The sequence below is a fragment of the Rhinolophus sinicus genome, linkage group LG11, assembly GCF_036562045.2.
Source record: "Rhinolophus sinicus isolate RSC01 linkage group LG11, ASM3656204v1, whole genome shotgun sequence".
Classification (NCBI taxonomy): domain Eukaryota; kingdom Metazoa; phylum Chordata; class Mammalia; order Chiroptera; family Rhinolophidae; genus Rhinolophus; species Rhinolophus sinicus.
The window spans coordinates 33,102,186-33,115,909 of NC_133760.1; the positions used below are offsets into that span (position 1 = coordinate 33,102,186).

Consider the following 13,724-nt stretch of genomic DNA (forward strand, 5'->3'; position numbering starts at 1 on the left):
TGTCCCTATGTTGATAACCTCAGTGGCATACAACGCTCTGCTTTACAGCGGAAGATCAAAAACACACTATTAAGACCCGTAAGAGAGGAAGAACAGCACTGACTCTTACCCGGCGTGTGAATGTTTTCCCACACTTAGAACACACGAAGGCCGCAGGGACAAAGTTGGGGTCATGATAGCGTTTGAAGTGCATGTCAAGGAGCTGTTTCTGGCGGAAGGTCTTGTCGCAGTGGCTGCACGCGTACGGCTTCTCCCCCGTGTGAGTGCGCTTGTGCATGATCATGTGCCTCTCCTGGAAGAGCGGGGCGTGGGAACAGGCCTCAGAGCCGCCACAGGGCTCCTATCCTCGCCACCACCCCGTACATGTGGCCGACAGGCTTTTGTCTCCCAAGACTCATCGAGAGGATCAACTGGTCTTTACTGGGGCACAAAACTGCTGCTATAAATCCCAGGGCAGATATGCTTACTCGTACTGGGCTGCTTCTCTAGATCATTCCCAAGCATCAGGCCCCACGACCATTCTTCCCTTTCTCAAGTGCTACACTTAACTGCCACAATTCTGAGAAAGAAATCAGCAGTCTGCCTGAGGTAGGGGGTGGGGTCAGGGTGGGCGTGCGTAAGCTGTGACTGAATAAAACATCAGCTGGAGACTGAGATACAGTCAACAGGACCTTTGGTGGCGTTCCTCATAAATCAGTTTGAAATATTAACCTTAAAAATAGCCACCATACAAAGTATGTACGTCAGAACTCTCTAATGAAACCTGCCACCAATGAGGCATCAACTGCTTCCCAACTATGAAGGTCTCTACCTGTCTGCATGCGTAATCACACTGGTCACACTTAAAGCGCTTCTCATTCTTGTGTGACTTCTGATGCTGGATGAGGGCATAGCGCTCATGAAACACAGCATCGCAGTATCGGCATTTCTTGCCTTGCTCAATATAGGAATGCTGCTTTCGCAAGTGAACACCTGAAAGTAAAATACAAAGCTCAGTCTAACTCGTGAAAACACAAATAAGCATTTCAACAATAATACATTTCCATCTGCTTCTTAAAATAATTACTCTGGCTGCTATACAGAAAATGAATTAAGGGGAGGAATAACAACAGATGTGCGAAGACCAGTTAAGATGTTGAAACAGGATAGGTGACAGAAGATGGTTTGGACAAGCGTGATGGTGATGGATATGGAAGGAAGGGGGAAAATTGATGAGAGATCTAGGAAGTTGAATCAGCAAGATTCAGTGACTGAATATAGAATAAGAGCAGGAAGGTGGGTGTCAGGGACAAACTCCTGGTTTCTGGCTTAGAAAAACAAGTAGATGGTAGGGCCACTTAATAAGACAAGCAATAGTGGAAGCCCAAGCTATGTAATTGTTTTTGGGGAGAGAGGGGTCAAAGGGGTTTTAAGAGTTTTAGTTGGGACATGCTGAATTTGAAATTTCAATGACATCAAAGTAGGTATATGAATGGCAAGGGATAGATGGTTATATAAGCCTAACTCAAAGGAAAGTTTTGGAGTAGAGACATAAATTTCGGAGTTGTTGGAATCTGAGTGAGACCATCGGAGCTGATGAAATCACTAACCAAAAAGTAAAGAATGGAAAAGAGTATGGGTCATGCTTTAAGAAATCTAACAGTTAAGGCCAATGAGAGGGAAAAGGGTTTAAACAAGAAGAGCTTGAGAAGGAACAGTCAGAGAAATAAGAAAGCCAACAGAATGTAGTACCACAAAAGCCAAGGGAAGAAAGCGTTTCAAGGAGGAGGGCCCAGTCCACTACAAGGAATGGTGCTAAGAGATCAAGGAAGATGGGAAGTAGAATGTTCCCTACATCCAGCACTGTGGGGTCATTAGTAATGTTAGCAAGAGTCAGACACAGGTTAAGTTTGTAGGCACGATAACAGGATATTTAGAGTTTCAACCTGCTGCCTTTATTTTCTTGTTAAGTAGGAAAAGAGGCCACTTACTGAGAACAGGAAGGCAAAGAGAAAAGGGGAGGTAGAGGATTAAAAGAAGAGTGATTTACCTAACTGTCATGGTGCCTCCCACATACCAGAAACCCCAGCATTTGTGGAATCAGTGAATGAGCAAACTCTCTGAGGAGAACGGGTGCACACCTGACAAGGGCAAATAGTTGGACTGCTCAGGAGCAATGAGAGCCCAGTTGCCTCTGGGATTATGAATTTATGATGCTACCAATCTGATTCGACCACAGTGATATCTCATCAAGCTTATAGGCCAATTCTGGGGAACAAAAATGAGGGAAGGGATGGCTCACCTTTTACTCACTATACATGTTCATTATATGAAGGCCTTTCATATACATATGTATATTTCAAATTCTTAGGCCTCAACTTTCTCCTTCTGGTCCTCTGCCAGAGTCCTAATTAACAGTAAAAGACTTTCTTTCATGTTATTAAGTACTTGTCATATTCCTGTAAGGTAGGTAGGTATAATTCCTATGTATCGGCTGAAGGAGAAAAAGGAGGCTGAGAACAGTGAAGTATTTGGAGGTCAACTTTGACTCTAGTAGGTGTCTCCAAAGCCCATGCTTTCCTGTATCACAAAGTGACGAATTTTAATTACTGCATATTAGACTGAAATCTGGCGTGCTTTAAAAAGGGAACACAAACTTCTTTGGGATTGGTTTTGGAAGATTATTTGCCAGCTCCTAGGCAATTAATAGGCCTCATAAAGAGCTCATTATGTAGGGGCTAAGACGTAGCGTGCAAATATAAAACACCCAAAGTGTTCATTTGCATCAGAAAAATGTATTAACTTTTAGAAAACTGAATAATCCAGACAGTGGCCTAATAGCTCATACACATTGCCATGAGGTATTGCTGGTTTAGATTTTAGTTTCTACACGGTAAGAACAGTAAAACCCTTTCACTTATCAGAAGACAGAATTTCTTAAATCTTTCTAACAAAAGCCTCTTAGCAGCAGAGTAGGATGAACACGTGACCAATAGGTCTCATATGGAGCCGAAAGTCCTCTGCATCAAACTGTTTCATCTTAAAAAAAATATCAGTCTACATTTTGCTCAATAGTCATACTAATATAAAAATAGTTTTATAAGACACTAGCTAAATTGTATAACTTTAAACCTTTTGAATAAAACCAATGCTGAAGAAAGATAGGCAATATTTATGCCATGGCTTGGTATATTCCTGTTATGAGCTGTACTTATATATTCCCCATGTGAGAAGCAACTCAAGAGAACTCCAGCCCAGCTTTGCTACTCATAAGTTGTTGTGCAGCTTTGGTCAGGACACCTGCCTGAGCCAGGTTCATCACCTATAAAGCTAGAATACATATGCCTTGATGACTTCATATAGTTGTTGTGAAGATCAAATTAGTAAAAAACTACTATTTGACAGCTCCTAGGCAATTTGTAAAGTAAAAGGTAATTTGTAAAGTACAGCAATTTATCTAAATGTCAAAATGTTTATAAGAATAATCTCCAGGGAGTAATGCATTTTGGACAGAGAACAGATCAGAGCAATATTTTTTTAAAAATATTCTTTTAAGTAAGAAAAACCAAGGGAGAATCCAGGTGACCAAATCTTTAGGTATGGGTCACACTAAAATTTCTACTGCTAAACTCTGACTCTATATAAATTCTAGCTTAATTATGCACAGAAATGTAGTTATCACTAAACCAATAAAACAGCCTAATTACCTAGAGAAAGTACAAATGTTCTGAAAAATCTGAAGTGGACTGACCTTAGTTTGAATCATACTATGTCAGTTCCCTATTTGGGGACTTTAACATTCTGGCTACTAATTAAAGGTATAGTTTCCTCTCATTACAGCTCCCGTTAATTTACAGATGAGCTATATTCGGGAAAAAATCTTGTGGCCTGACTGCAGTAAGAGAAAGAAGAGATAGAAAAAAATAGCAGCTAAGCAATGGCCTTTAAGTGGCATGCCATTCACATACACAAAACTTATAAAAGCTAGAAAAAGTTACTTATGATCTTCATACTTTCATAAATCCTTCCAAATATTTTTCTTATTTGCCACTAGTTAATTTACTTACCCAAATCACTTTTTCGGGCTATGACAGTGTCACAGTGGGGACAGTGAAATTTGGCCACATTTTCTGTGTGCTTCTGTAAAATGTGCATCTTCATGGTACCACTTTGGGTAAACCGAGCATGACAAATATAACATTCATAAGGTTTTTCCCCTTAAAAGTAAATACAGAATGAATAAATTAGAGGAAATAACTAAATACTATCATTTAATTGGAGGGTAATTCAGGTGGCAGATATGCAAAGCTCTACAAGTCTTACTCAGGAAGTTCGAGGCGCAGGCCCACTGCCTGGCTCATGCCTATCTTCAGAGATGGCAAACATGTTCCAAACGGCTACTGCCACCTCTGCTCTGCCAAGGAGTCGTACACATTAGAAAGAATAGTTCCTACAGCAATGTTTACCTCTGGGGGAGAGAGGAGATGGGACGACAGGAGAATCTATAGGTTTTTCTTTTAAGAAAAGACAGTACTTAGGAAAACTGAACAAGCTGGGTTAAGTAGTCTACCCAGACTTCTAACACTAAAAACTTTCCATTCTCCATTGCATATTCAAAACAATAAATTCAGAACAATCAATTCAGAAGATATGCTAGAAAAGTATTCATCAATTGCATACTTTCATGTCAGCTTCCATTCAGGTAAGCAATAGGGACATGTGGAGGTTTACAGGGTCCCATGGGATACACTGAAAAGCAGTTCACTGATACGACAAGAAGGGGAGAAGTCCTACCTGAATGGGTTCTCATGTGCCTTTTCAGCTTATATGTGTCCCTGCTGGCATAACTGCACAAGCTGCACTGGAACGGACGCTCTCCAGTATGAGAGCGAATGTGACGTTTTAATTTGCTGACCTGAAACACGAAAGCAACCACATCTCTTACACTTCCATTAACACAGACGTAATGTAAGTGCTGTGGGTCAAGCGATTTACCTTTTGGGCACTGAAGGTCTAAACACAGAAAAAGTCAAAATGATTGTTATTTCTTCCTCTTCGTTATTTGTAATCTTTCTCAAATCCATGTCATAATCCAAGGGAAAAGGGTAAATGGATAGGGGGATATGAGTCAAGACTGGTCATTAACAACTGTTTAAGCTGGATGATAGGTACATGGGGGTGTATTATACTATTCATCTACTTCTATATGTTTGAATTTTTCTGTAATAGTTTATAATAATGGTGCTTATTTATGGATAATTTTCATCCAAATTTTGAATCTGAATAAATAAGCACGCATTTCAATTCCCCTCTTCCCATCATCAGCATTTCCCAGACAGGCCAGACGTGAGCAGCCTCTCATTTACCTTCCTTACTATTGACTATGCTTTTCGTCTCTGTGGGTACCTTTCCTACAAAATGGTGACTTTCAAACTTGGTTCTAGGAAGGGCTTTGAACACTAATGTTCGATTTGAAAATTTTAAAAAGCATTCCAATTTCAACAATAAAAAAACCCCTTGTACTCTTAAGGAGTACATAGCAAATTTTCACACTGTCTAAGTGCTCAAACAATGGTTCCAAAATATTACTGAATTCTCTAAGATTTGCCTCACACGTTATAGTCCTATAAGGATCTCTTCTGTCCCAACAAGCTATCTGTTTATTCCTGCTCCAGTATCACACTGTCTTCACTTTACTATATGGTTTTATAACATCCAATAGCACAGCCCATTCATTCTTTTTTCAAATTTTTCTTAGCTAACAGACATTCAGATTTTCTCTTCCAGCTGAAATTTAAAATCAACTTGTAACGTCTCTTTATGTATTTATTTATTAAATGTAATTTTTTTTTTTTTAATAAATGGAATCCTATTTCGAAGCCATCAGTTGAGCTCTGATTTTTTTTTTTTTTTTAATTGGGGAATATTGGGGAACAGCGTTTTTCCAGGACCCATCAGTCGTTATCCTTCAATCTAGTTGTGGAGGGCACAGCTCAGCTCCAAGTCCAGTCGCCATTTTCAATCTTTGTCGCAGCGGGCGCAGCCCACCATTCCATGTGGGAATTGAACCGGCAACCTTGTTGTTGAGAGCTCGTGCTCTAACCAACTGAGCCATCTGTCCGCCCACCGGCAGCTCAGTGTCTTTAATCTAGTTGTGGAGAGCGCACTCACTGGCCCATGTGGGAATCGAAACAGCAACCCTGTTGTTCAGAGCTCACACTCTAACCAACTGAGTCATCCGGCCACCCTTATTTATTTTTACGTCTCTTCATTTATTAATGGCCTTTGGAAATGTTTGTGAAGCTTTCTTCACATAAGTTATCCAGTGTTTTCTGTTGTTCAGTTTATCTCTAAATCATTTTACTGCTGTTAGAATTTTAACCTGTTTCCTACTATAAGTCACCGATCTCTGTATATTTACCTTGTATCTGGCTACCCAGCTGAATTCTTACTGCTCTAAGTTTTTTAGCTTATACTCTTGGATTTTCTACGTAAGCAAATATATCTGCAAGAAATAACAGTTTTGTTTTTTCTATTTATAATTTATTTATTATTTTATTCTACTAGCTAGGATTTCTAATACAATGCTGAAATAACAACAGTAAGACTGATGTCTTGTTCCAAATTTTACTGGGAATACTTCCAATGTACAGTTAATTAGGACGGGTTTACTACTGGTTTCCGGTATATACTCCTTACAGTAAAGACATTTTCTTCTACTCTTAACTTGTTAGGACTTTAAACAATAACTGAGTATTGAATTTTATAGTTTTTCAATAATCTATAGAAGTGATCATATGGTTTTTCTTTTAATCTCTCAATGTAGTACACACCAATAATTTCCTAATGTCGAACTATCCTTGCATTTTAGATATACTATATTTAGTAATCACCATTAAAAAAATATATTACTAGATTTGGTTTTAAAAAGAATTGTATTTAGAATTTTTTATTTTCTGTGAGAATAAGATACAGTTTTCTTTTTGGTAGAATCCTTACCTGGTTCTAATAACAGGTAGCCTCAAATAACAAAGGTGATAAAATCTTTCATTTTTAAATGTTCTGGGTACAGCTCTTTGATTCTGTGAAATCTGGTAGAACTTACCTGTAATAACACTTTGGAACTAGTGCTCTTTTTTAACAGGTAAATCTTTCACACTCACTACAGTTTCTTTTGGTGGCAGGGAGGGGGGGTGGGAGTGTTAACAATCTAGTTTTAAGATTTTCTATCTCTTAAGTCTGTTTGGGTAGTTTATATCCTCATACTGGAATCATGGTCTTCTTAAGAGAGGAACCAACAAGGAGCTGAACACTCACTTCTACACTGGCATAGTCGCACATGGAACACTTAAATGGCTTCTCATGGGTGTGTTTGTAACGACGATGCCGCACCAATTCTCCACTCGTCACAAAGGCCATGTCACAATCTGGGCACTTGTGAGGACGTGTACCTAAAAGAAAGGGGGGTGTAACAGGAAGACAAGATCAAGGGCACAGTTAACGACAGAATTCAACTGCTGAATAAAGATAAACCCTGGTCACCTCACTGACTGTGCAGTAGCATGACACTTGCTATGAAAGCTATGAGAGGGCCTGGCTCACTTTACAACACTAACCCTAGCATATTAGAAACATGCACTAAATACTTACTTTCTCTTAATTACCCATTTGAGCCTGCCTTTGAATAAAAAGTCCTTTTTACCCCTATTTTGTGGATATTCTGGTCAACGTGGATTAGAAGTCAATAGAAACATCCTTCTTTTTCAACCCTTGCTAAAAAATACACACCATCTTTTAAACCCCAATGTTGTGTCTAGTAGGGGTCACAGCACAGCGATTTGACACGAGATGCCTCTGCATCTTACTGTATTATGACTGTACACACAGGGCCACTGGGCTGTCTATATTCTGACAGGCTTTTTCTTTTTAAAAAAATACAAACATAACAGCTGGAATTCTATATAAATTTGTTTTGATAAAGAATTCTAGAGATTCACCAAAGGCTTTACAAAGTAGTATCGCCTTTATGTGATTTAAACAGATCATTTTCATACAGCCATGTCTAATATTCTGTGCTATGAATGTCAAGTCATGGAATATTTGAACACTTTTACGAACTAATAATATATATAACCCTCTATATTTCTTGTTTTTTTTTCCCCTTTGACAGAATCTTACTGTTTTTAATGTCTTCACATAACAGTCCCGTAACCGATTACTTTTAGCCACTCTATATTTTGAACACTGCACTGGAAATATCATGCCCAGGTAATGATAATAAGTAGATAAAGCTGACAGCAGGACACAGTGCTGTTTTTACAAAGTATTATTCAGAAACTAGGGACCATCTGTAATTGTGGGCTGCAGCAAAAGAGGTGACAGCAAGGTAATCCCAAACATCAAAACCAAAGAAAGGCTATCTGAGAATAGAATTAGAGTTACAATGTACTGAATGGGAGCAGCCACATACAGAAATGATTCTCCCATAGACTGAGAGAACCATGGAGAAGGAAGGTGATTGGAGTCTGATCATAACTAAGAAGTTCCAAGGAATGTTCATTTGTTCAATTTGCTTCTTTAGTACTACTGAGGATGTAGGAGTGAAGGACAGAGTTCTTGTCTAGGAAAAACATATAGTCTATCAGTATAGAAAGATAAGTGAAACAACAGTTAACAAGAGAAGAAAAGCAGCATCCATTTCTCTTAGGACAAGGCAAGCTGAAAACCAAGAATCTCCAATGTTTACCTAGTACTGTCTAGGGGAGAGAAAGTGGCTGGCCTCTGCTAGACATAGCATGGCAATTAGGGAAGAAGTGGACAATGCTGTGGAACACATCTTTTCAATGGGTTGCATCACGTGACAACCTATGTCCCTCTGCTCGAGGTCCATGCTCTCACAAGTCATCCTTCAATTGTTACAGCATCTCAACATAGGCAAGGCTATTCCCTAGAACGCAATACAACTAGATCTAGAAATGAAAGAGTATATTCCTCATCATAAACTGATTTTCTGACATGCACCTGACCCCTGATGGTTTGGTTAGCATGAATTAGTCCTGCCAAATCAGCTCTGAGTAACCAGACAGATGAACTTATTTTCAAAGGTGAGGATTAGACGATGACACAGTGCCCACATCAACACACTCCCATCTTGGAAAGTCCTGTCATGGGGCTAGCTGCTTATATCTAATCATATGCCACTTTGATAGTGTCTTCAAACTACCAAATAAAACATATCACCAAGCGTCTGAGTAGAAACTAGATGTTGAATAGTAACTAGTAAGTCACAGCAGCAAAGAACACACTAGTGCACAGCATACTGCTTAGAGGTCAAGCCCCACTCGATCATGCTCATTGGACAATCAGAACATCAAATCTTTTAAAATGAGGAAGAATCTGGATAAAGGAAAGCTTGTCTGCATGAAGAACCAGGTGCAAAAAGTTTCATTAGCATTTAGAGCCAAGTGCCGACATTGAAAGCGGAAAGAGCCCAGAAGAGAGCCTAAATAGAGCTCCAATGCAGTCCTTCTACTTGTGTGACCTGAGACCTGACCACAGCCAATGTGAACCTAATACTGGAATATTAAAATACGTATGGAGGGCAATGAATAAATGAATTGCTAGAATGGTGCCTTAAACTTTCCATTCTGAGATTATGAATTACTTATCTTCCTTGAGGTGAAACAATCAGAAACCATGGTTTTTACAAAGATAGGATTTTACTTCTATTTCTAATGTTCCTCATCCCTGGTAATTGGGGGAGGGGGGGCGCATGGGCATTTTTTGTCATTGTTGTTAAAACCTTAGCAACATAATGGTGATGTCTTTAGGAAATATGACAGGTTAACTACCATGAAAATATTTCCCTGGATCACCATCCTTATGTAATTTGGATTATTTTTCCTAAATTTTCTTTACATTTGCCTATAAGTAAGTCCATCTTGCCTATTAAAACATCAAGACTACAAAAAGGGTACTGTAAGAAAGAACAAAACTCTTTCTTAACTCTGCGCTTGAACTAATTGGGATGAAACTTAAAATCCAAGTTTTTTTTTTCTTCCAAGGAGGGCATAGCTCACAGTGGCCCATGCGGGGATCGAACCAGCAACCTTGGTGTTATCAGCACCACCCTCTAAGCAACTGTGCTAACCGGCCACCCCCAAAACCCGTTTTAACCTTTGCTATGCTATAGTCCACAACATTCTTATCAAGCACCTGTGTGTGTGTTAAGGTGATTCCTCAGGAGCGTGACTGTTCTGAATGCCCTGCCACAGAGATGGCACTTGTGTGGTCTCTCATCAGTGTGACTTTTCATATGACGATCCAAATTTGAACGCCGTGGACACGTGTAACTGCAAAGCTCACACTGGAATGTCTTCTTTACACCTATATGTAAAATAAAACACTTATACTTGTTGTAGGGTTAAAAAGTGTTAGGATTAATCCTAATCTTAAATTTCTACAAATACATTTTATTAGCCTTTTACAACTAAACCCAACTGAAGTCATGTTAAGTCATAATTATTTCATGCCAGTAATAGATTTATTTATCTTCAGGACTTAAAAAGTACTCAATCTGGAAAACCTTCTTTTAGATTAGCTAAAAAGGCTAGTACTTACATCATCTTTAAAAAAAAGAAATCCATTTAATGTAAATAACCTGCGTATGCAATGTGTTATGTGCTTTATTCCATACTGGTTCTATAAGAGTACAATGAATAAAATAATTTTACCTTTCTTTTTAATTTTTGTTGGTTTTGGAGGCTTCATGTTACCAACCACTTTCTCTGCATTCACCTCCGACAGCAGACCCTCCTGCTGCTCTTCCTCAAAATCGTAGACAGACACATCCACATCTTTGCCCTCCTCTGTGTAACGCAGTTTGCTCTTTTTGGTTTTCTTTGTTTTTTTGGCTGGTGGCTGATAGTCTGGGTCTTTTTGCCAACTAGGATCTTCCTGAGGCGGAAGTTCCCCTTGCTCTAGTGTCTCCACCTCTCCATTGGCCCCCACTTTCACCACTTGAAACCCTTCAGGCAAAGGTAAGGTGTGACATATCATGGGTTCGCTTTCTGCAAGGCCCTCTTTAGATACTTCATTCTCATAAGCCCCCTGAAGTTCATCTACCGAAGTGGTAGCAACAGGTACAGTCACGGGAACAGGTACTTGAACAAGCTGAAGCTCTCCTATGTTTATGGGCTGTTCCTCCATATTTACAACCTGTAAGGTTATGATCTGGGTATCGTCCACAGCAGCCTCTGCTTCTGGAGCGACTGTACCCTCCATTACTTCAGTCTTCATCTGAAGAAGGGTAGGATCCAGCTGTTCCATCATTACCATCTGTACACTGCTATTGACATCCTGGACCACCTCACCCCCATCGGTCTGGTTCTGGGGTAGGTGACAAGCGTCCTCTTCCTGGCCTCCTTCCCGGCGTCTCTGGTAAGTCTTTCTCTCCTTTCCTTTAATGAAAGTTTCAGACTCCTCCACAATGGCTTCAACTGCCTCACCTTCCATTTCCCCTTCCTTTATTTAGGGAGAACAAAGATTGTTATTTAAAATAAAGTTTGTCTAAACAAAAATATATACAACACATTTTAAAACAAAAAAGACTCCTGATGAATGACTGCATGAAGCATCAATGGTTGCTAATATTACAAAAAAACACAACAGATATTATGTACCTCCTGACAGAAGAACAAAATACTTCGAAAGCAGTCTTGTCAAAAACAAAAATATCTGAAATGAATATAGTCTCTAGGTCCACTACCAATTAACAGGAAGTTGGTGACAGAGGATGTTAAACTACACCACAGGGATGAAATTAGTGAAATTCAGACTGAAGGAAACTGCAGGATTAACTATCTAGTTTCTTCAACAAATAAATCACCAGGAGAAACAAACCGCAAGGACAGAGGGAGAACCTACAGATCAGGGGTTCTCAAGCTGCGGCAGGCGTGCTCCTAGCTGGCAGCCAGTGGCAGAGGCCACTGAACATCCTGCTATGCACAGGTCAGTCCCCCACTACAAAGTATTGTTGGGTCCCAAATGTCCACAGTGCCGAGGCTGAGAAACCCTGATACAGACAAGAGAGACTTAAAAGATGCAGCAATCAATCATAACATATGGATCTTCTTTGGATCCTGATTCAAACCAACAAATGGTTAAAAAAAAATACGACAGGAGACAGATCAACTCTGGATATTTGATAATATTAAAGAATTATTAACAAAGCCAGTTTAAATCTTATACATTTCCTATAACTATTTATAAAAACACCCCGAGAGAGGGCCTTGTTGTTTTTAGCTAAACTGTACCTTAGAAAACATGCCCTGTCACAGTGTTTTTTTCCCCCACCTTGTTTTTCTGGAGCCAGAATCAGAACTTGGATCCAGACTCCAACGGCCCTGCTTGTAGCTACTGCACAACACTATCTCCTGTGTCATATCATGAACTTGATATTCGTGTATCTCTCCTCTTTGAGGACTGGGACCACGTATAATAAATAGTTTTTACTCTTCGGCACTTTGCCCAGGTTGGTCGTACTCGATAAATGCTAACTGAATATATAACAGAAAACAAACAAAAAAACCCCCAAAAATCCGCCAATTCAGTTTCTGGCTCTTAGGTCTTGATGAGTACCGAGAGTACCCAAACACTGAAGAGTAAAGATGGGTCTGAAAAATCATCTAATTGATAGCAATAATATGACTTAAAACCTGCAGGATGAAATCAGTGAAATCCAGACTACAAGGCAAATTCAAAATTAAAATTTAAAGTGTTTCGTATTCTTACCCTAGTCTTAAACAAAGCTTTGGCTATTTCTATCAGACTCACGTTTCTCTAATTCTCTGTTTGGGGCACCTTAACACTGTATCCATGCTAACAGTCAGAGAAGGCTCTTATGACAGGACCAACTACAAGGCAGTACAAAGACTACACAGCGACGAGCAAGGAGTTACTAGGAGTTACCGTCTAACATAAGGAACAGAATAGGTACAATGGTTCACAGTAAAAGTAGGTAGACTTAGGGAACCCTACCTAATCAGGTGTGAGAGCAAGATGCTTTATATTTTGACCATTTACCAGAATGGTAAATAGCCAATGTCTTTCTTAGTATAGTCCATTCTACAAAAAACAAAGATAAAGATATGGCATCTGATGTTATATGGGAGGAGTTACTTTATGTTACTGAAATTTTGATAATAGTCTTTGTGTAATGTACTAAATTTAAATTTAGTAGTTATTAAATATATCTTTTAAACATAAAAGAAAAAACAAAAAAAGATGCTTTATAAAGGTAGAATTTGAATGGAACCCTGAAACCTGGATGGGATATTTAGAGGCAGAGTGGTGTGTCTGTGTTTTGCAAGGGAAGGGGTTGTATCCTTACATAGAATAAATGTATCAGGGAACTGGTTATAAGAAAGAATAAAATTTGGCTTAAAGCATAGGACAGAGGAAAGGGTAGAAAGAGACAGGAGAAAGATGTGTTGGTTGTGGTCATTGGATGGTCTTGCGTGACAAAATACAAAGGTGATATACCATATGGGTTGGCACTGGGAAACCACATATGCTTTCTGGGCAGGGGAAGTTAAGATTTACTGGGTTCACAAAGAACAGTGTTTGATTTCCACAACAAAGTGTGTCTCTTTATCTGTAAAATGATACATATAAGACCCTTCTGGCTTTCAAGGCCCCTCATTATCTAACCCCAGATAATCTAATCAGATTTATGACTTGTTGCT

The 13,724-nt window shown here is 39.2% G+C and overlaps 1 protein-coding gene across 5 annotated transcripts in view; it reads right to left on the bottom strand.

The window, feature by feature from the left end:
* Positions 1-13,724, bottom strand: part of CTCF (CCCTC-binding factor) — a 43,680-nt gene that overhangs the window by 6,802 nt on the left and 23,154 nt on the right. For all 5 annotated transcript variants that reach the window (XM_074314724.1, XM_074314726.1, XM_074314729.1 and 2 more), the window contains 7 exons: positions 10,713-11,502; positions 10,195-10,365; positions 7,297-7,430; positions 4,774-4,894; positions 4,047-4,196; positions 812-972; positions 110-292 (listed from right to left, as the gene is read on the bottom strand). In XM_074314724.1, coding sequence (XP_074170825.1) covers positions 110-292; positions 812-972; positions 4,047-4,196; positions 4,774-4,894; positions 7,297-7,430; positions 10,195-10,365; positions 10,713-11,493 — 1,701 coding nt within the window. In that variant the 5' untranslated portion in view covers positions 11,494-11,502. The remainder of the gene's footprint in view (positions 1-109; positions 293-811; positions 973-4,046; positions 4,197-4,773; positions 4,895-7,296; positions 7,431-10,194; positions 10,366-10,712; positions 11,503-13,724) is intronic.